We start from the raw sequence: 23,636 nt of genomic DNA on the forward strand, positions 1-23,636 counted from the left end.
AGAAGTGGCAGTATCTGACAGGATATAAATAATCTACTATAATAATCAACATGACAGATCATCAGACGGAAAGCTCCAGTTGAAAGTCAAGAAGACTCACACACAACTCAGCTGATCTACACAACTTCACCAGGTGAGTACAAATTAGGCGGCCAGAGACAGAAGGTATTTTTAGACCTTTACTTAAAGGGGAACACCATCTACATATGTTATTTCCATGACCTTGGAAAGTTCAATCAGTATTTGAGTCATTATATGAAAACGTGCCATTTCCCATTTTAATGTTTGATTTTTTTAAAGTACTGTTTTAAAACAATTTATGACCCTTTTTGGATTAAATAGATCCTTACCTATCAGAAATAGGTGCTGTGCCATCTCAGGCTATCTTTCCCCCCCCCCCCCCCCACATTTAATCAACATGCATATGTGTGTTTTGTCAACCTTGTTACAATACATCATTTAATGTTTGAAAATGTTTTAAATGTATATTTACAACAAATCTGATATACTATGAAAGATAAATCTCCCCTTGTTACACTGAGTGTGTTTGTACAGTGAGAATATTGAGGTGTTTATTTTTATCCATGGATGAATATGCTAATTTGCAATTGACACTTTCACAGCATCTTTCTTTTTAAGAACAGAATATGGAAACAAAACAATAAAACCCTCATTTTGTTCTGTAGATTACTGGTTTCTTTTACTTAACATATAAAATGAGTTTTTGACATTTGTCTTGTCTATAATTTTTGAATTATACTAGAATATTATACAAGTAACAGGGCTGACACCTCAGTAACAGTTGACAAGAGTTACCATACTGCTAGTTTAAGTTGCAGCTTTGGGTGTAATGGAGATAATGCGACAGTTCACCAACAGACAGCTTTTTCCCTGTGTCCCTGTCCTTTCTCCATTTTGCCCTCTTTTTTCAAATATGCTTCTCGTCTTTCGGGATTAGCATCTCTGCGCTGTCTGTATAGGCGCTGTTTTATATAATGTAAATACTATTGGTAAGGAAAGTATATTTTCATGTACTCGCAAAACCATACTTTTGTCAACCCTGTTACCATCAACCCTGTTATGCTAGACCGGTAACAGGGTTGACGGTGACAGGGTTGACAAAACATGTTCTTGGCAGCCATAACTAGCCATGTGGTGAAGGTCATGAGACCACATGGTATGCATTCGTTGACAGGCTTAAATCATGTTATTTATGTACATTAAAAAATTCTAACAAATATCTTAACGTGTCCTTTTGTGGAAACAGGGCTGACACAATAAGCTTGTCCCTCTCTGTCAAACATTATATAACTCTAAGAAAAATCATGAAAAGAAGAGGACAGTTACTTGTCTTTTCACCAGCATGTTCACAAAAAAGGAAGCTGATTTCACTCCCAGGAAATGATGCGACTTTTGGAGCAGTCCGTTATCTCAGAAGGGGTGTTTTCATTTAAAGTAACAGGGTTGACGACTACCTGGGGACCCGACTAAATTGATGTTTTTTTGTTTGTTTTTTTTTTACAACATTTTACATATATTAAGAATAAAACCCATTCATGAGTAATTAAAGGACACTTGAGGCTTTATATATAAGTTTATGTTTTTATGATAGTTTGACTTTTGTGGGCCTTAATAGCTAGTAAAAGTAGAACAATCATATTGAGGGACAGGCCATTTTTACAGTTTTTGAATGATGATTCATACAAAAAGGTGTTTAAAACTCTTTGAAAACAAAATAAATAAAACTTTACATTGTTTTAATGTTGCAAGAGAAATCATGGAATATAAATTCTAAAATGATTATAGCATATTTATTGTTTATTGACATTTATAGCACAGTTTTGTTTGAGGCACATAAAATGGCATGTTTTCGTTTAACGACCCATTTGAGAACATGAGCCTCTCTCTTTCAAAGCCAGAAACCAGAGAGGTAAGTCTCTTGTTACTTGTGATGTTATCAAGTTCGCATGTGTGAACACAGCAATCAAACTCAGGTGTGCACCAAAACAACCGGACCGAGACGATTACAAACGAACTCTGGTGTGGTTGGTTTGTAGTGAGAACGTGTTCCGACCTCGATCCGAACCAACTGCAGTCACATGACACATTGTTTGGGTTAAACATGAGCATGTTACAGTCCTGGAGGATTATTAATGTGCACCTCCTCCTGTACTGCCTTAATATGCACATTCAGCACATCCAATGCATCAAAACATTGTTTTCTAGTTGGAGCCGCGCCTCGTTTTCAAACTGTATGGTTTGACTAAAATGAACAATGACAGCAATATAGTCCACGATGAGCAGCGCTAAAATCAACCTGCGTAGTTGTCCCTCCACTGTGACATTAGAAAGTGTCACATTTATCTTGCAAGTGTACTCTTAATAATAATAATAATAATAATAATAGATTAGATTTATATAGCACTTTTCAGGATACTCAAAGACGCTTTATAAAGAGCAACAGTTTTGTTTAATTCCTGGATTTTTCCCACATGGACATTCTGACCAGTCAAGAGCAGCTTTCTCACGCAAGGCATTTGATCTGGTCTGCTTGTAAATGCTGCCATGAGAACACAAATCAACTCTAGGCAATTTTATAACTTTGGTCCAAATCAGGAGGTAATTTAATTACAAATCAAGACAACCCTAGGTCTAAAAGCACCTTTATGCATAGAAATAACATAGCGTAGCATAGCTCCTCTTTAACTGTGTAAAACTGTCAGTGTCTGCAGGGAAACACAGTATTTCTAAGTGTAGTAGACTGTCAGTCTTTCTGTCTCTTATCTTTGTCGTCCTTTATGCTTGTGTCAAGGAGGAGAATTGACTCCCAGTGATATAAACTCTCAACACTTGGATAACTTAAGAGTGTAAATTAAGTGTTAAGGGCTGTGTGATCATTTTTCTCAACAGGTTGGAGAAATGGCCTCAGATCAAATCACAGTTGCAGCCCTGGGTCGACCTTTCACCCTAGGAATGCTCTACGACGCTCGGAAAGATGAACTGATCCCAGGTAAGTCTTGACTTAGACTACAATCTTATTAAATAATATTTCTAAATGTATCTGCCTACAGGAACTTTAAAATCATTTCATAAAGCAGTACCACTATTTTAACAAATACAACGGTCTGCCTGTGGGCTCATAAGGTATTGTGTGATGATAATGATATGTAAAAAAAAAACTGCTATATTTGCTGGGTTTAAGTGATTTACTCCTGCAACCTAACGTTAGAAACTTGCGCTCCCTGAGGCGACAGATGTAGACAATGTCAAGATATGACCATCAAGGCAGGTTTAATAAACACCGTCAGACAAAAAACAAACAAATAACTCACCTTAGAAGCGTTATCATAATCCACAGATCCATATTATGGCAACAAGAACAGTCCTCATACAGTCTTCATACACTTCCAGTGGACTAGACAATCTAAATTCAGCAAAATATTTAGTCCAAATATGTTATTACATCCATAGATATCCACAAACTGCTGTTGCATCATCTCAAACATTCATATTTCTTCACATTCGTTCATCCATTTTCTGTAACAGCTTATCCTGTTGAGGGTCGCAGGGGGGCTGGAGCCTATCCCAGCTGACATTGAGCGAGAGGCGGGGTACACCCTGGACAGGTCACCAGACTATCACAGGTCTGACACACAGAGACAGATAACCAGTGTACTTGACCACCTGAAAGGTTGGCCAGGTAAAACGCGGCAGAACAAGAATGAAAATAAGGCAGTCAAAGTCTGAGTAGGGTGGGCTGGAGGGGTGGTGGATGGGTCTAGCAACCACCGACCTTCACTTGAGAGAGCAGCATTCACAGCCCGTACGATTACAAAAGCCAAACTCTGTTCTTTTTTCCTAAACCTAACCATATGCTTTTGTTGTTGAAGGAAAAAATATGTCAATTCACGGTGTTGTACTGTGCGTTTATTTTGAAAGAGACTGTATGTAAACGGTAAATTTCCTGTGAAAATAGAAGTGTATTTTTAAAGACAATGCATGTAACAGGCAGAACTTGACACGGCATCCCAGAACGTCAACAACCAATGTACCCAGAGTACCTTGCACGTTGTATGTGGACATTGAAAGTCCATAACCAAATGTCACTATATTGTTGACGTTGTTATGAGGTTGTTGTGACAATGTGTTGCCCGTTTCTACTCGTCTGTAGGGATGTAACGATATGAAAAATTTGATATCTCGATTATAGTGACCAAATTATCACGGTAAACGATAATATCGAGATATTTTTTTAAGTGCTGTAAAATGTCCAAAAAATAGACATATTGAAATAACTTCACTAAATCTTGTAACTTCCTTATCATACCAAAATATTAACAGTCAAAATCTCATATTAAAATGAAACTTTCACATTAAAGGGGCAAGGGATTGGCACAGCATCAGAAAATTTTATTTTAAATGAACAAAGCATGGGCGGCACGGTGGTGTGTGGTTCGGAATCATTTCAATTACATTGACAAGTGTAGCACCCGACCCATGTAGCTCAGGGCTTGACGCTAACTTTTTTCCCAAGGAGCACATGTGCTCCCAAGTTGAAAAAGTAAGGAGCGCACAAAGAACTTTAGGGGCACAATGTAAATTGATCAAATAACGTGTTTTCCGTAATAAACGTGATGCAAATAGACATTTACAAGCAAAATTATTTAATGAATTTGTATACAAAATATACAGAAAGGTAAAATCATCAAGTTTTGAAAAAGTAGGCCTATTGCAATTTAATTTTGTCTTTAATGTTATTATCTTATATATATTATCTTTGCAATATGATTATCTTATATAATGTTATTACTATCCTAAAACATTCTCCAGGTCCTCTGAAACTCTGCAGGACTTAAGCCTCTTTCACACAGAGCTTTTGCGGCGGCCACCGCAGGGTAGGGCGCAGAGGACAGGATTTGGGGGAGTACAGGCTCGTTCAGGAGCTACAGCTCCATGGTGACCGCTTCCGGGTCTACTTCAGGCTCTTCTCTGCTATTGGACGCGCGGCGCCGAGGTTTTGTCACAGCGCGCAGACGCCGCGACATGCGCCCCCTCGCGCGCCGCTCAGCTCGGTGGCAGAGCAGTGTGCACTTGCGCCAAGGTAGCACATACACAATGAATGGGTTCGTTGGTGGAGGTCTGCGCTTTGCGCGCTCTGTGTGAAAAGGGCTTTATTTCCACCCTGCCCAGCAGCGGTACCGTGGCGAACGGACCCTAAAGGCCTCTACACATGATCAGCTGTAAAACCGCTTTGCGCTGGCTGTCCCATTGTTTGTCTACGGGGAGGGCAGTAACGCCTGACAAAGCGGCACCGCTACCCTTGGCGTCGCGCACCGCTCTGATTTTCCGCCCGAGCACTGCGCTCAGAGCTGAAATTATTTGAACTACGGGGAGAACGGAACAGGCTTCCCCGGAGATCCGCCGCTTAACCGGGTCCATCTCCTCCACACTTTGACTTATTTCCACGCTGCCGACAGTGGGACTTAAGCCCTTTTCACACAGAGCGCGCAAAGCGCAGACCTCCGCCGACAAACCCATTCATTGTGTATGTGCTACCGCGGCGCAAGAGCGCATTGTTCCAACAGTGGCTTGGAAAACCGCCCATAACCGTGTCACATGGGGAAGAGGGAATAGGGAAGGCAGCTGGAGTATTTTTAGTTGCAAATGCGAGTGAAACGCTCACACTGTCAAGCGCTGTAGCTAGGTGGTTAATAACTGAATAACCCGTGTGGCAGTACTGTGAGCGGGGCCCTGGGTACATTTATTTATGGCGGTCCGTATTAACCTGTTCACACAATAAGATTTCCAATTTACAAACAGCTCAATTATTAATTTCAAATATTTGGCGGTGCCTCCACTTAGTAGGACTAAATGATTTTAATCACTAGTTTTAACCCACTAAGAATTATTTATGCTTTTTAAATCACTACTCCCTTTTTTTCTCAAAACACACCTTAATGAAATGTAAACAACACACACACACACACACACACACACACACACACAATACCTTAAATGCAAATCACGAATTTAGTCAAGGAAAACCAATATTTAAATCAGTCATAAAATAAACAAATATGAAATTACACAAAACTTACATGTGTTCCTTTTTCTGTTCTTTTCTCAACAGTTGTGACCTTTTGTTTACCTTATTTTTCAGTTACACCGAAAAGGCTCACAATCACCCACATTCACACTCACTCTGCAACCCAAATAATTAATGTAATGTCCTTTAAACAAAACAAAAAACCGTTGCAGGCCTGATTCGTTGGTCGTTTCACTTGCTAGGCAAGCTGTAAAATAAAATGCACGTGCACTGTGTTTAGGGTTGGGATCCGGATCCGGTTCTTTTTTGGAACTGGGTCCAAAGTTCTAGTTCCGGAACTGGTTCCATCACATTTGGAGTAACGGTTCCTGCAAACGGTTCCTAGATTGTAAAAAAAAAACCCAACGTCACGTGCATTTCCATTAGAGTGCGGCACGGGCCGCATATTTCTGTCCGAACCCGACTGAGCCCGGCATTATTTAATTACTAAAGCACTGAGTTTGTGTCACACAGTTGTTATAGTTACAGGCTTTAACAGGCCGGGGTGCGCCGGGTGCTCAGCGGAGAGGGAGACCTCCGTGGTCCGCTTCCAGCAAGGGGAGAGGGAGAAATATAACAAAATAAGATAAAATAGGAGACACCTGTCTCCCTCTTTTATTTTATTTTCAGTGTTTAATCAAGGCGGAGGCGGGCGGTGGGAGGTCCGAGAATTTGAGGTAATAGTGTTACTGTAGAAATCAGAGAATCACTTTTTGTTTTTATATATTCTCAGGGAGATGATACAAGCTCTAAATCTGAAATACACACCACACACAAATGTGTATTTTCATCTAATTGTACTGTGCAACAGTTAGAAGAAAGTTTTTGTATTTGTATGATTGCATTTGTGTTTATTATATACTTTTTTAAGTATAGCAAGTATAATGAATATAATGTAGGAATCGGTGAGAGGAATCGGAATCGTTAAAATCCTAACGAGTCCCAACCCTAACTGTGTTTCTGTTACTCACAAATCCTGATGTGAACTTGGTAAAGGGGGGAAACCTGGCGCAGTATGACGAGAGGGAGACGAGGAGCGAGGCCACCGGCGGGCTGCCGACAACAGTCCTGGTACAGAGAGTCCAAGGAGCTTTTCCTGGTCCTCAGTCTAACGAATGTACATGACAGTTTTTCTCAGTCACATATCTCACACCGAAACTCATGTCGAGCTTCCAGCTAATAAACATTTACACATATCAGCACACACAATAACATTAGCGGCTAATACAGTGAGATATGAGCTAGTTTAGCTACCATGCTAACTCGCTAATCGCGATTAGCATCAATATTTTACATGCAACATATTGATGAAACAATATACAGATTACACAGAGGTTATTTACCTTCTGCAGTTGCAATATGTCCCTTACACTTCGGTAAACTCTGCATCCACCAACGTAATGGACACACACAAATCTCCAGCAGCGTACTTTCACACAGCGTCTTTTGTTTTCGTCTGACGCTGTAATCTACAGGGTCTCCTCTACATCCCGCCCCTATCAGATAGGCTGACGAGTGAATAACAACCAATACAGTTAACAACATGACATGACTGACAACCTGATGCTCTCAGAAACTAGGTTGTGAGCTGAACACGTTTCTCTTCTGCGCATCATAAACAAACTATTTAAACGTCAATGAACTTTATACACCCACAGACAAAGATTTATTTATCTGCCTATAGCACTGTTGTTTTTAATTCACTTATGAACTGTAATTAAGACTCTTTAATCTAACTTATTTTAATAAAATAGCCTTTAAACACTTTTCCACATATGAAATACTTCTATTTTAAATAGTTTTTAAAACATATTTATTAGTCTAAACTTAAATGTTTTAGACTGTGCTACACCAGGGCAGAGTGTAGAGTCTGCAAGATTAAAATCTCATATCCAAACAACCTGCACAGGCACATGAGAACTGTTTATCCATCAGTACATTGGAAGAAAAAAGACAAGCAAGGGAACCTGCTATTAATCAAGGTGCCAGTGTGTCTACTGCAACTGCTGCTTCTGTTTAAGATGGTTAAATGTTTAATAGTAAAAAGCCAAAAATTTAAAATAGTTAAAAGTTTTTTGTACTTTATAATTTATTTTTTTGTAGCACTCTGTAGAGTATATAAAGCCATATAAATAATAAACATTTGATATAATGTATTTTTTTTACATTAGTAATGGATTTTACATTATTGTTGATAATACATTAATTTAAGCAACAAAAATCTGAGGAGCCACTTGGGAACCGAAAGAGCCGGCTCTTTTTAGTGAGCCGAGCCAAAAGAACCGGCTCTCTAAAAAGAGCTGGAATTCCCATCATTAATTGGCTGTAAAGCTGTGGATGACGGTCACGGAGATGAGCCAGCAGATTTGTAGTGTTGCTGCCCTTCGCAGCAACTTTCTTTCTGCATGTTCTGCACACAGGATAGTTGTCCTCCACCAGCCGTCCCTCGGCATTCTTCAGAAACCCAAAGTACGCCCAGACCTCAGACTTTGTGCGTTTAGTTGGGGGGGATGTCCTGAGTGCCACTATCACCGCCTTCCACCATGTTCTCATTCTTTGTGTTTACACATGCTACGCATTCACGCAGCGCCTGCATTGCGAGACTTGAATGAGGCTGTTATTACATATCCTGATTATCCAATGACAGAAGCACTTACAGTGATTCTTACTGCTGAGGAAAAACATCAGTTTTATCTTTGAAATGAGACCCTGCATGTACATGTTCTAAAAGTGGAACAACAATAACTTTCAAATTGCTTTGGGTATTCCTTGGATAGGTGTTTTAGGTTAATTTTACAGGACCAGTTAACAAAATATTAATCACCGGACATGTTTGGTGTGAATCTTTAACAAAAAACATTTTCCTTCTAATCAGATGACTGATGTTTTCCAATCTCTACAGGTATGACATTGTGGGAAGAGAAAACTCTAGAAGAGCACACTACTGAAAATCTTCAGCACAGCAGTGATTTTGTCATTTCTGCATCTGACTCCATTGAATCCAAGTCCTCTCTGCTGGATATTGAAGCTTCTCTGAGGGCCAGTTTCCTGTGTGGACTGGTTGAAGTTGGAGGATCTGCCAAGTATCTGAATGATGAGAAGAAATTCAAGAATCAGAGCAGAGTGACAGGTCGGTTCAAAGCTACTACCAGCTTCAAGCAGCTGTCAGTGAATCACCTTGGAGCCGTGAAAACCCAAGACATGGATGTCATTAAGAAGGGCATGGCAACACATGTCGTCACAGGCATTCAGTATGGGGCAAATGCTGTCTTTGTGTTTGACAGTGAGAAGTTAGAAGACAACAGCGTTCAGGACATCCAGGGCAGCATGGAAGCTGTGATAAAGAAGATCCCGTCATTTGATGTTAAGGGAAGAGTTGACATCAAACTGACTGATGAGGAAAAAACCCTGACCAACAAATTCTCCTGCAAATTCTACGGAGACTTCATTCTTGACAGCAACCCTGCCACATTCGAAGATGCAGTGAAGACCTACGTACAACTCCCACAGCTACTGGAAAAAAATGGAGAGAACAGCGTTCCAGTGAAGGTCTGGCTGATGCCGCTGAAGAATTTTGATCTGGAAGCTGCTGATCTGATGTGTGATATCAGTGTTGGACTGGTGTGGAAGGCACAGGATGCTCTGGAAGATTTAAGGGAAATGAGAATGAGATGCAACGATTCTCTAGAAGACAGAGTGGTAGAGAACTTTCCACAGATTCAAGAAGGGTTACGCACTTTCCAAAAATTGTGTGGCTATTATGAGTCTAACCTCCAGCAGACCATGGCAAAGAAACTCCTAGCCATCCGTGAAGGGAAAGAAGATGAGAGCTCTATAGCGCAACTCTTTGAAGACAGAGACAAGTCACCATTCAGTCATGAAAAACTAAGCAAGTGGCTGCTTCATAAGGAGAGAGAGATCAACGTCATCAGATCCTCTGTGGATATGATGAAGGGAATAAAGATCGTCCCAAATCAGTCAGGGCTGGACAGAGAGGTTCTCGCACCAGGTGTAGATGATGCTTTGTGCTTCGTTTTCACCTCCCTGGGCAGCATCGATCCCTGCCTTGATGTGTTGACCAACTACCTGAACTCACCTGAATTGAGCATCACCAATGAAGACCCGTGGTACTTCTCCGATGATGTTTTCATCAGAATGAGAGAAAAAGCCAAAGATTTCCATGATCTTGCCAAAGCACAGAAGAAAAACAAACGATTCCGGTTCCTTGTAGCAGCCATTGCAAATGAGAAATACAAAGGAGCAACCATCTATCGTTACAAGGAAGGCATCCTGGACACTGAAGACTTTTCAAAGCCCGAACTGCCTGAAGTGGAGACCATCACAGACAGAAGAGATCTGATCTGGTGGTTTTTATGTGTTTTTGGTAAAACTAACAGTGTCAATGTTTAACCGATAACCACAAGAATATTTTTTTTTTTTAACTTTGCTGCGGGCAGGAACGGGTGGCTAAAAAAAAACACTGTGGGATCGGGATGTAACAGAAAGCCAGACATATACACATTATTTTCGGCATATTTGTAAAGCTTTTCAATTAATGTAGGAACTTGGTGCACATGCATGAGCGTTTCCACTCCATATTTATTCATGAATGGACGAATATGCCCTGAACCAGCTTTCGTACCAATTTGCCGCTTGCTCCACCTGTCTGTCTGTCTGTAAGCTCCATCTGTCATGAGACAAACATGAAAGAAGACATGCAGTTTATTGTGTTTCACCGGCGTCGAGCTGTCATTACGTGCGACAATTACGCACGGCTGCGCGCTCTTTATAACTCACTGTGTGAACCTATGTTGCATAATAAAGATTTGCCCCCTCGTAATTTTTAACCGCCCCCTCAGTAACTTCATCCTGGCGCCAGGCTTGCCCTAACCTCAATCACTGCGTGATTATATAAAGGTAGAAAAATAAATAAATACAGAGGAGGAGAATAGAATATGAAACAGCCTTTATTTCATTACAAACTAAATGAAAACAATGAAATAGGAGCGCTATTCCTGACCAGTGCGTCAAAAGACATGCAGACCAGGGAAACAAACAAACAACCCAATGAAGCTCTTTATTAATAGCCTATAAAATGACGTGTTTTCTCCTGCGGGACGGGAGAAGACACAAAATCAATGCATCTCTATTATTGTGCGGGCATAAATTCTGAGTTTTGCGGGAACGGGCGGGAGTGGACATAAACATTGTGGGAGCGGGCGGGAGTGTAACACACACATTGCGGTTGCAGGCGGTAATGGTCAGAAATTCAACGGGAGCGGGCAGGAGCGGGATGAAGCGGGATGACATGCGGAGAATGGCAGACATATCCCGATTGCCAGGAGAGGTTTGATGTACATACTCAGGTTTTGTGCTACGAGAGCTTAAACAGGCGCCATTACTGGGAGGTTGAGTTTAGTCAGTGTCCTAAGGAATCTAATTATGTAGCTGTGGCATACAAGGAGATTGAAAGAAAATCTGGCAGTTCAAGGGCTGAGTTTGGAAATAATACCGTATCGTGGGCTTTTGGCCAGTGTGCATCACCTCACAAACACCTACTTAGAGCATGGCACAATGGGGAGGTGTGGCACACTCCTTTTCCCTCTGGTGGCTGCAGCAGAGTTGGGGTCTATCTGGACCAGCCTGCTGGCACTCTGTCCTTCTACAAGGTCTCTTCTAACACACTGAGCCACTTATACACCTTTCGCACCACATTCACTGAGCCTGTTTACCCAGGCCTCTGGGTTTATCATACAAACAACTTCGGGTACCTGCGTCCAGTAGAGTAAGAGCAAGTATGGAGACTTGTTAGAGTCTAGGTCTGTTGATAGGAATATGGGTTTACATTTAAAGTTTAAAGAGCAACTTAACACCCCATTTTAGCTTTAATGTGCTTCACAAAGTAAAAAAAAAAATACATTAAAACCCAGACGGACCAGAATATAATCAATATCAATATCAATATCAATATGAAGCTGACCTTATTAAACGAAGCACGTCAAAAGGCACAACAATGACAATGAATGCAAGACCTTCAGAAAATATCTTGCAGCATTCACAGACAAACACTTGTCTTTATCTGGACACATTTTCCCCACAAATACAACATGCTAACGTTTTTAGCACAAGCCTATGGCATTTTACATTATATAAATTAGCCTAGCAGCTAGTGAACCTTTCCTCTACTCATATAAAGCCAGGGACAACAGCAACATTTAACAAAGGTAACGTTACAAAATTTGGCTCTATTACAGCTCACAAGGTTCACTGACAAAACAACTGTCTTATACTAAATATGTTTTCCAAACAAATATAACATGCTAACGATATTAACACAAGCCTATAGCATTTTACATTGTATAAATTAGCCTCGGGGAGATTTCCTCTGCTCATATGAAGCCAGGATAAATCATACACAAGACTTAAAATGCTATTTTTTGGAGGCTTTATTGTCTTCACAATTTATTGTTGTTGGTTTGTTTGTTTTTTTTACACATTCTTGAGAATTAGGACAAGACCTTATTTGTTGGAGTTTTTATTTTTTATTTTTACTCTTCAGTTAGACTGGGGGGAAAAAAATATTTTAAAAGATCAAAGTCTTGACTATCAAACCTTATAATGAGCCAACCTCCCAGTGATTTAATTTTTCTTGAATAGCATACATAATGGGTGTCAGAGGTAAAAATCTGATTGAGCTAGCATCATATGCATTAAGCAAAAAGTTGATACAACTTTTAATGAATTCATTTAATGAATTTAAAAAAAAAAAAGCTAACCAGTGCTTGAGCAGCATTCCTGCCTTTTTGAAAACCAGTAAGTGAGACAGGCGTCTTCGGGATATAACTGACATTTTCATACCTGATTAAATTATGTTTTTGTAGAAATCTGACGAACTGGAACACATCTTTAAAGAGACAACATTTTCATGAAAATATAATATATTTTAAAACAAAGATGATTATAGCAGTACATTTTTAGACAGTTGTTGTCAGTACATAGTGTTATTTTTAGATTTTGAAGCCTTTTAATACATTTTTTAATTGTTTGAATTCTCGTCTAGGGCAAGGATGTATTCTGGCACATAGCAAGTAAAAAAAATAAAAGCAGATCAAAGTATTTTAGAAATCAAATTTGTTTTTTACATAAAAAATGTTTGAAATTTGTATGTTGAAAAAATGGGTGAAAATACTCATTAAGGAGCTGGGCCATATTTTGCTGTCCAACAACCGGACAGACAGTAAATGACAAAGACACACATACTTGTTCTTCTATCTTTGTGAGGACCCTCATCAACATAATGCATTCCCTTGCCCCTAACCCTAACCTTAACCATCACAACTAAATGCCTAACCCTAGACCCCCTAACCCTTATCTGACCTAAGGACCAGCTAAAATGTCCTCACTCTGTACACACACACACACACACACACACACACACACACTATATGATTAATATGAATCAATGTTAATGTTGTGTTAATGTTACTATAATTGTGTTCTGACAAATTTTATTTTGATGCTTTTGGCAGCATTGTTATAGAAACTTTCATGCCAGTTAAATCCTTTGTATTGATTGATAAAATCAAAAATGTATTTACACACCTCGTGTGTTTGTGCAAAAATACAATGTAATGGCATTAAAATATATTTTAGGTGTTGGTATTTTAGAAATGTGCTTTATATCATGTTATACTTGCAATAGTGGGTTTATGTAATGGAAACTAATTCAGTTATTGTTAAACTGTTGATTGATTTGTTGAATTCATTATCTAATCATTCCTTATTATGTGCAGTTATTTCACGGCTGCATTTCTTTCTTTGCATTGATTTACAGACATATTAACTGACTAGTGTGGTGTGTCTCTCCTCTGATGACTTCATGATTTCAGGCTTTGTGCATTTTTTTTCTTGTTAAAATGTTGGGCTTCACAAGCTTGTGTTTCCCCTCTGTTTCCATAAGAAATGAATGTGCCAAAGATAAGTATATCTGTCTTTAAATTGTATTTTAACATTTAATAAACACTGAAACATTATCTACACAGCTTTAGAGATTGAGTTGTTTTTTTTGAGAGATGTAAGAATGATTAGTTTCATCCATTTCATGTTTTGAACATTCCTCTCATGAAAAGTAACACTAAATGTCAAAACCCACTTTAAGGTGAACTTCACAGAGTGACAAGTTAATCTTTTGTGATCTAGCATCAACATAAGCTTTACACATTAAAATAAGCAGACTGTAGAAAATGAGCAAAACAGAACAGAAAGCAGATGGGCTCCTGCCGTGACCATGCACAGGCAAATAATGATAAATAAGAAGAAATTTCACTGCTCAAAAATATTAAGGGAACACTTAATGGTCACAGTATAATACCAAGTCAGTTAAACTTCAGGGATATCAATCTGTCCATTTAGGAAGCACAAGTGATGATGAATCAGGTTCACCTGCTGTGGTGCAAATCAAAGTGACAACAGGTGCAATGGAAAGGCAAAAACAAGACAACTCCCAAAAAGGGAAAGGTTTTACATATGGTGGCCACACATAGGAGGGCAGCCGTAACACAAGGAGAGCTGGACAGGGCCGTAGAAGGGCATGAACCCATCAGCAGAAACGGTATCTGCTCCTTGGTGTGAGGAGGAACAGGAGGAGCACTGTCAGAGACCACCAAAATGATCTCCAGCAGGCTACTGGTGTGCATGTTTCTGACCCAACTGTCAAAAACAGACTCCATGAGGGTGGCATGAGGGCCCGATGTCCTCTAGTGCAGTGGTTCCCAACCATTTTCTTGAGGGACCCATATTTTTACCATAGTAGACTTTGGGGCCCCAAAGTCTACTATGGTAAAAACTTTGGGGCCCCAAAATCTACAACCCCTAAATGTTGACAAAGAACACATTAAATTTACACCCCTTAAAATCAAGAGAGCTTTGGGACCCCCCTATGGGGGTTGCGTCCCCCCGGTTGGGAACCACTGCTCTAGTGGGACCTGTGCTCACAGCCCAGCACTGTGCAGCTTGATTGGCATTCTTCAGAGAACACCAGAATTGGCAGGTCCGTCATTGGCGCCCCGTTCTCTTCATAAATGAGAGCAGGTTCACACTGAGCACATGTGACAGGTGTTAAAGATTCTGGAGACGCTGTGGTGAACGTTATGCTGCCTGTAACATCATCCAGCATGACCGGTTTGGTGGTGGGTCAGTGATGGTCTGGGGAGGCATATCCTTGGAGGGTCACACAGACCTCCATGTCATAGCCAACGGTACCCTGACTGCTGTAAGGTACCAGGATGAAATCCTCAGAGCGACTGTCAGACGTTACTCTGGTGCAGTGGGCCCTGGGTTCCTCCTGGTGCCGGACAATGCCCAGCATCATGTGGCCAAAGTGTGTAGGCAGTCCCTGGATGACAAATGCATTGAGGCCACTGACTGGCTCTCTCGCTCCCCTGACATTAATTCAACTGAGTAATGGGACATTATGTATCAGTACATCCGACGCTGCCAAGATCCAGCACAAACTGTCCAGGAGCTCACTGAAGCCCTGATCCAGGTCTGGGAGGAGATCCCCAGGACACCATCCATTGATTTTTCAGGAGCATGCCCAGACGTTGTTGGGAGTACATACAGGCACTACTGGTACTACTGAGTCACATCATGAGTTGTTGTGATAAAATTGGCGTCACCAGCCCAAGATGGTGGCGCCCATTTCTGTTATATTTTGGCCTTATTTTTGTACAGTAGGGAGAAGTTGAGACGCGTTGTCCATCTTTTTACAGTCATTGGTCTTCACTGAAAATGGTCCCCCTCAATGTTAAATACGTTATTACAGCCCTGCTTTAATTGGAATTAAGGAGCCTCGCCCAAAACATAAAAAACCCACAAGACATCTAGCTACAAAATGTTTTTTCTTTGATCTCATTTTCAAAAAAACCTTCAAACTAAAGCACAGGCACACACCGCTTAGTAAATTTGGTCATATTTTATTATATCTCACACTTTGATTCCATATTAGAAGTTATTCATCTGGATAGACTCGTACAGAAAAGGGTTCAACATCTTGTCATAGTCTCAAAATGACTTGAGAGAAAGAAGTACAACCTCCACCTCCACCTCCACCTTACACCTCTGGGCCCAGGAATGTGACCTGATGACAGGGCAGGAGAGTTCAATGAGTCCTTTTGGAGTAACAGTCTGTATTTCAGTTTGGTAACAAACACTCAGGACCTTCAGCTCAACCTGGAAACACCTGAAGTAACAGCAAATCACAAAGGAGGCATGTTCACAAATATCATATTGCCGCATGACACTCAAAACTGTCCTACTTTGTTTAAAAAAAAAAAAGATGTTCAAGAAATTCAACACTTTGGGAAATGGGCTGGTTAGTTTTCTAGCGAAGAGTTGGCTAGCTTAAAAGATTGACACCACCCTCATGTTTGTCCAATGGATGTATAAAGACACCTGGATACAGTGTTGGAGGCAAGACTCTGTTCCATCCTATAAAAGTCACTCAGTGGTGCATGGAGCCAAAAAGGCTGAACTGCCGCTTGTAACCTGGATGATCGCCACTGCTTCCCCATCGCTGGGCCAAATAAGCAAGTGCACTAGAGATTTCCAACATTCAAGCCAGCTACTTCAGTTTAGCGCTCTGCTAACTTGAATGGGAATACAATGACTTAATCTTGTGGCTCTTCTAGGCTTTCCAAATGTTACTATGAACATATGGATAGTGTAACAAGTCATTTCATGGGGGTTGTAACACGAAGATTCTCAGTCATCCAGATCATGGTAATCTTTATTGCTCCTTCAGCTCCCTTGGATGAGAGGTGAATACGTCTTCAAGAAACTTAAACAAGTCTGGCTGCCTACAACATAGCACTTAAGATCACTCAAAAAATTGTATCCACTGATTTACAGGCGTTTCTTTTCCAACGTAAGTCTTTGGGAAATTGTCTTTTGGGCCGAATGGCATCATGTGATGGACTCAGAAGCTGTACTTCAAGTTGGCTTCAAAGTGCCGCGCACTTCCTGGGGGCTTGATTTCTCTGACTCTGTTAGTCAGTTAGCTTAGCCTAATGTTTGTGAGGTTAGCACAAATGCAAACTTCCCCTTACTAGCACCTCTAAGGCGTACCAATTAAAAGATTATATCAAGCTTGCTTAATATGTACAAAACCTGAAGTGTAAGACCCCCAATTCAGTGTTTTAATTTAGCAAGCTATAGGCCAGACTACTCAACACCTCGCCTCTCACTCCGACCTCGTCACATATCAATGTTTGGTTATGGACCTTCCATGTCCAGATATGACGTGGGAGGTACCCTGGGTGTGTTGGTTATTGATGTTCTGGGACGCTGTGTCAAGTTCTGCCTGTTACATGCATTGTCTTCTTTCAAAATAAACGTGTTACGTCAGTACAACAATGCGAATTGAATTTTTTTCCCTCCAATAACTAATGCACATGGTTTGGGCAACAAAAACCCATGGTTAGGTTTAGACCACAGAAATGGTTGAGACCAGGACCCCAGGAAAGCCGCTTAGTCTTGCAGCAAATCTCTCCCAGTGGCCACTCGCGGTATTGCAGCCAAAAAATCCCCTACGGCCCAAAAATTATTTTCCCCTTAGACCACAATTGTAAAAGACACACTGTTACTTTACTTTACTGTTCTCTCATCTTCTAAAATGATATACAGATACACAGCATTACTCTCTTCCAGAAAGCGAATGAGCGTATTTCCCAAAATGTCTATTTTTTTGCTTTAAATGTGTCGAACATTTTCAGTGTCAGACTCACTACTTGTGTTTAACTATCTATTTTAGCGTGAGACTGAAGAATGACAGGCAACAAAAAGATTCAAAGAGTCAAACTTACCCAGCTTCAATTCATGTTCAGTTTAACTTTTTTTACTCCCTGTTAGTACTCCACAATACTGTCAGATTACACAATACTGTATGGCACACACTAATAATGGACCAATAGCTTGACATTTCAAAGTGTACATTTCAAAGTCAAGACAAAGTACAGGGACCTAATCAACATAGAGCTATACACAGATTATAGACTTGTCACAATTGATGTTTTCTCCTGCTTAGTATCTTTTTTTTTCACCTCTAATAACTACCTTTGATTCTATCACATCAAACATTTATTTATAACAAAACAGCACTGTTTTTCTGTTGGTTTATCCAGTCAGTCGTTTTTGTCAGTCCTCACTTCGCTCTCCTTTAAATCAAAGGTCAAAGAGTGTCAAAGCCAAATTCCTTCGCAGGGAGTTTGTTGACTTGATAAGAAAGAAGATCTGACAGCTTTGACCTCGAGTCTGTTAAGTCCTTATTTGTGTCGGTCAAAGTCTGTATAATTTGTTTTGATTTAATTCGATTTGAGCAGCCGTCGCTCCATGATGTGTATCCCGGGGCTGAATTACCACACTAAGAGTCTTTTTAGTGTTTTTTTTTTTCTTCTTTTTTTCAGCTGAACCATCGCAGCCCTCCTCACATCCACACGGACAAACATTTCAGTTTGAACAGCTTGGGTAAGATGATGCAGTGACATACCAACACAGGTTAATTTTGAGAACGTCTTTTTGACAATTCATCCTGCAGTTTGAGATGAATGAGACGGCTATTTTACAGGGGTGGAGCTTTCAGAGAGGACGAACGGCATCCTGGTGTTCACCAAGGTTGTGTGGCCTCTTTCAGACCTCCTCCTCTTCCTCCTCCTCTTTGATCTGTTCTTTCCCTTCACATCAGCTCTGCATCCCAGCCACAGGTTGGACCAGGAGAGGGAAGCTGGATCCTGAAGTAACATCACGTTTAGGCAGCAAAACCTGCAGGCAAGAGAAAAAATAATGTATAATCCGCAGCAATACATGTAATTTAGAACAGTGGATATAGATCAGTTATTCCCTCTGGTTTGCACTGTATTTAATTGATACAGATGATTTTTCCCGTGCATTTGATTGAAGATCCTAGTAGGTGGGAGCTTCATAATGTTCACACTCATACATCATCCAATTATTGTGCAAATGAACTTACATGCTTTTAAAAAAGAAACACACCCTCGTGCTTTTAAACAGCAATTATTCACTTAAAATGCAAAAGCATCTCTAATTCAGATTCATGAGCACAGCAGCAGCTGAAAGGCACTTGTAAATAAAGAACAAATCAATTTTGATGTGCTGAATCCACTACTGTTTTAAGTGATTATGATTAGGGTATTATTATTACTATTTAATTTCAGTATTTTACGCACTGATTTGTGTTAAAAAAAAATGCTATGAAAAAAATAAACAATTCATTACATGATGAGGACGTTTATCAGATGATGAATGTCATTATTGTCATTAGCGCCACTTCTGATAATTATATTGATGTTGCTTGAGGAGCATTTAATCGCCATAAATATGTTCTGGGTTCTGTTCAAACCCACAGAACTTTATTTAAAACTCTAGTGACGATTCAAAGGCACAATCAGGATGAACACCTAACGCAAATAGCTAATCAGCCAATCGTGGCAGCAACTCAATGCATTTAGGCACGTTGGCATGGTCAAGACGACCTGCTGAAGTTCATTCAGAGCATCAGAATGTAGAAGAAAGGTGATTTGAGTGACTTTGAATGTGGCATGGTTGTTGGTGTCATAATTTAAAGCTGGGGTAGGCAGAAATTTGGAAATGGCAAAAAGCAGCAGAAATTAAAAATACACCCTCCTTGCTCTCTGTCCTCAGCCCCTCCCACCAGACAACCACAGGCATATGCACGTGCTTCATACAGTAACCCAGTGTTTTCCATGTACTGATTTATTTAATCTTATTGTATTGTAGAGTTGTGCACAATGCCTTCACTCTTCTCCTCATCCCACTCTTTCTCTTTGTTAATCAGACCACAAATGAGCAGCTTGGGAGACGGAACTTTGGTCGGCAGCTAAATTCAGCCGGCATAAAGCCCCCAGCGCTGGGTGTCCCAGCAGGCTGGTGACCAGCAGCAGTGACAGCACCCAGGACTAACTTGTGTCACAGCAGCAACAGAAAGCTTGCTGATCCAGGGCTGTCAGGTCCCCCGCAGCTGGGGTTTACACTGGCTGGATTTAAGTTGCAAGGTGCTCTATAGTGGCGGGGAGTGAGGCGGAGGACACACTGTGATTCAAAGCTCTAGATAACATTAGCTACATAAAAGTGAACTTGAAGCTGCAGCCTTGAGCCTTTGGCTCTGGTAAGCAGAAGGTTAAACTATTAGCGGAACATTTTCTTTCCATCTCTTAAACTTCGATACTGACACATGTTTTATTGTGTTTATTGTCAGACTGTCTTTCTGACAACTCCTATCTTCTTTTTTGGGTTGCTTTGCAGAGTTGACAGTATTTACCAATGCTGGAATAGCAACTTTCTCTGCAGGACTGAGAGTATTGAAATGAGGAGAGGGAGGTTTTATTGCTCATGAATCTAACATTTTGCTTGTAAGAGGAAAATCTCTTTTTTCAAAAGTTACATAGTCTCCTAAATGTATTTTCTCTATCATCACATTGGAGTTTTTGAATGTTGCGCTCTATATAAATGATAACTGACTCTGATTTTTGCTTATTTAGTTGTGAACGGTGGTTAAAAGGAAATGGGGAAAAAGGAAAACTGGATATTAAGGGGATAAAGTGGCTTGTAATGGGAGAAATTTTAAGCAAACACATGATTATTGCTTGAAAGGTTCAGTGATAGCTTATCCTCCTGAGACCTGAACTTTTGTTTGGTATGCATTTTTAATTTCTCCTAGCTATTTGGGATCAGTAGGGCCCAATATGTATAAAAAACTGAACGTTGTCAACAATAATAAAGTCCCAGTGTCCTCAAATGAGTACTTCCTATCTAGCAGCGTCTTATCTTCTTACTGTTGCTAAAATTGGTCAAATTTGTTGCCATATCAAACTACAAAAGTTATTAATCATAAACAAGTTTCAACCATAAAATGTGATCAGGTTTTGAACCTTGTCCACTTTTGTGTCGGGATCAACTGCAGACTGACTTGGCAGAGATGGCTGCCATCTTGTTTTTACATGGATTAGTATATTGTGCTCTTACTATCATTAGATGGGACAAAAAAGGATGACAACAACAGGTCTAAGTTAAGCAGAATCAAGTATAAGGTGCAGTAAACCCAAAATGTGATGTCCTCATATGAGGTCTCAGGAGGATTTGATTTATGTTTCTGATTTCTATTTGTTGCTATAAACAACATTACACTTAAATATAATCCTTACCTGTGTGTGTGTGCTTTACCATTATCAGATATTATATGGCGTTGTTGCCGCTCTCTGTGGGGACAAAAAGAGAGACACCAGTTCAGTATAAAGAGGATTGCTCTGACATCGTTTTAACCAGCAGGTGGCAGTGCTACATCACTTTTTCCTCCTCTACAGGCTGCATGAATTAAAACACCTCTGGACAGGTGTCACTATCCATCCTCCTGAGTGACAAGATAAGACAACATCCAATTTAAACTTCATCTGCTGGGTGATGAATCCCCAACTTTTCACTTTGATTCTCATATTTCATGTACATCTGCCTCTCTTCCTCTTCCTCAGCTCATTATCCTCTCTCTGTCTTGCCCTTCCCTCTCCGGTCTCTCGTTGATAATGGCTTCTTCCTCCCAGTCTTTTTGCTTATATGAGCTAACAGGCGACTGTGTCCCGGCTGATAGGGTGGCTGTGATTCATTTAGACAGGCTGGCAGCAAGCTGTGTAAACAGCCATTAGTAATTCATGACTCTGTCCAGCATCCCCAGGCTTCAATTAACCCTTGCTATCGGTGCATTCTTCCTCTCAGTCACCCATCTTTCTCTCTGTGTGCGTCTCTCCTCTCATCTCCGGCCTTCTTCATCTGTATTCTCCTCCTCTTCCTGCCTCCTTCCTCGCTGTTTAAATCATTCTCGTTGGGTCCGAGTGCAGTTGTCACCTCGCCCCAATCAGGACAGAAAAATCTCACTGGTAACAGAAGCAAGCAGGTGGTGTACAACATTCATCTAATGTATGAAAATGAATAAGCTGAGCATGGGAAATTATGCAAGGAGGAGTTTTTAATTTCAAGCTGCTGGTGGGATGTGGAATCAGATTTTTGATGTGTGCCGTCTCATTAATGTACTGAGGTTTAATGGTAAAGCCAATTAAGCTCAAAAACGTAGCAGAGGTGTGGATACGAGTCACAGATCTAATGTATTCAGACTTGTAGCTCACTTTGACTTTGCTTGGACTCGAGCCTCACGATGCTCCTCAAGCCAAAAGTGGAATAGATCTCAGACACAGAGCAGACATTCAGGCCAGCGTCCAAATGGATTTTTTAATAAGTTTAGTGGCACCTGCTTTGTTTTGTTTTGAAAATAGCCTGAATCTCATTTCAGGTGTAATTGCACTACAGCTTTTATTATGTTGTCGTGCACCAAACTGTCTCTGTTAAAGTGCTCCGTGAATTAACATGAAATGGGTTTTGAGATGTACAAAGTGTACTATTACTCTTCTGGGGTTTCCATTTCGAAAGGGCGACAAATCTAGTGAAGAATGTGTTATGACTTTTAGAGGACTTGCCTGTTTTAATTTGGGACTTCAGTGCCAAGACTGCAGCTGAAACAATTAGTTGAATCGTTTAGTCCTTTGGCCCGTGACCCTTTAAGGCAAAGCAGTGTTTACTTGTGACTTCTCCTCACAGACTGCAGGTATCTACGAGTTACGAGCAGTTCAAACAAAGAGCAACGTTCCCCTTTCAGACTTATTCAACTGAAAATTTTAGGTAAGTGGGTCCAAATTGGTGGGTTGCGGTCTAAAAATGGATCATGGGTCCACTCTGAGTGGACCAGAAGTGATTGCAGACGTGTCAAGTTTGTAAAAAACACACTTTACTTTGAAGTACAGTGAGTATCTGGCACAGAACCTTTATTTTCAAGTGCTGTTTCCTGCTGTAGAGTGAATGAGTCACGGACAGCTACTTGACAGAGACAGCAAACTAGCTCTACTGAATGGCCAAACACAATAATGACGCTGAATGTGTTAAACTGTGTGGACCTTGAACTAATGAGGAAGGAGAAATCTGGACCCTGTGGCTGGACCAGTTGGGAACCACTGTTTTATCTCTGCCAGCTGTAAGCCTGGAGGGGATCGTGCATTTGGTCATGTGTGTAAATGTGTATCTGTCTGTCCACAGCTAATCTTGCAATCTACTGGACCAACCAGCCTCATATTTTGTAAGACTGTATGCTCAAGGACTTCTTGTGCTTGCGGTGATTTACAATTGTTGAAAAACCTGTTTTATTGACTCCTTCATATCGTCACTCACTGCTGACTCCTCTTCATTTTAACCAGCCAGTTGGAGCCGTAAGTTTTCCAGACATCCGCTCAGCTAAAAGCATTTAGGCATCGTCGTGGCTCAAAAACTGACATCCATACAAAGGTTTTCTCTCATTTTGAACCAGAGCACCTACAACTTATTTTTAAACCAATATGTTATGATCATTTCAAGTTAGGTATGATATGAGATGATTAGGTCAATTGCTTTCGTTATCTTTGACACCATCAGTGCCACCTGG

At 40.5% G+C, this 23,636-nt stretch overlaps 2 protein-coding genes across 3 annotated transcripts in view; one reads left to right on the forward strand and one right to left on the reverse strand.

Annotated features, from left to right (window-relative positions):
• The first annotated feature begins 2,919 nt into the window (after positions 1–2,919).
• On the forward strand, positions 2,920–13,984 carry LOC125883190 (neoverrucotoxin subunit beta-like). The gene is made up of 3 exons (XM_049567410.1): positions 2,920–3,010; positions 8,988–10,449; positions 11,385–13,984. The coding sequence occupies exons 1-3, from the start codon at positions 2,920–2,922 to the stop codon at positions 11,872–11,874; spliced, it is 2,043 nt and encodes a 680-aa protein (XP_049423367.1). The 3' UTR covers positions 11,875–13,984.
• Positions 13,985–16,057: 2,073 nt separating this feature from the next.
• Positions 16,058–23,636, reverse strand: part of lhfpl3 (LHFPL tetraspan subfamily member 3) — a 70,534-nt gene continuing 62,955 nt past the window's right edge. For both annotated transcript variants that reach the window (XM_049566503.1, XM_049566502.1), the window contains 2 exons: positions 21,322–21,375; positions 16,058–18,901 (listed from right to left, as the gene is read on the reverse strand). In XM_049566503.1, coding sequence (XP_049422460.1) covers positions 21,353–21,375 — 23 coding nt within the window. In that variant the 3' untranslated portion in view covers positions 16,058–18,901; positions 21,322–21,352. The remainder of the gene's footprint in view (positions 18,902–21,321; positions 21,376–23,636) is intronic.

This window comes from Epinephelus fuscoguttatus, linkage group LG22, assembly GCF_011397635.1.
Source record: "Epinephelus fuscoguttatus linkage group LG22, E.fuscoguttatus.final_Chr_v1".
Taxonomy (NCBI): domain Eukaryota; kingdom Metazoa; phylum Chordata; class Actinopteri; order Perciformes; family Serranidae; genus Epinephelus; species Epinephelus fuscoguttatus.

Bases quoted from the DNA above. Each gene is read 5' to 3' on its own strand.
- LOC125883190 (XM_049567410.1), top strand. From the start codon at position 2,920: ATGGCCTCAGATCAAATCACAGTTGCAGCCCTGGGTCGACCTTTCACC. The intron at 3,011-8,987 runs GTAAGTCTTGAC...CAATCTCTACAG, and splicing joins GAAAGATGAACTGATCCCAG to GTATGACATTGTGGGAAGAG. The intron at 10,450-11,384 runs GTGGTTTTTATG...AGCGGGATGAAG, and splicing joins GACAGAAGAGATCTGATCTG to CGGGATGACATGCGGAGAAT.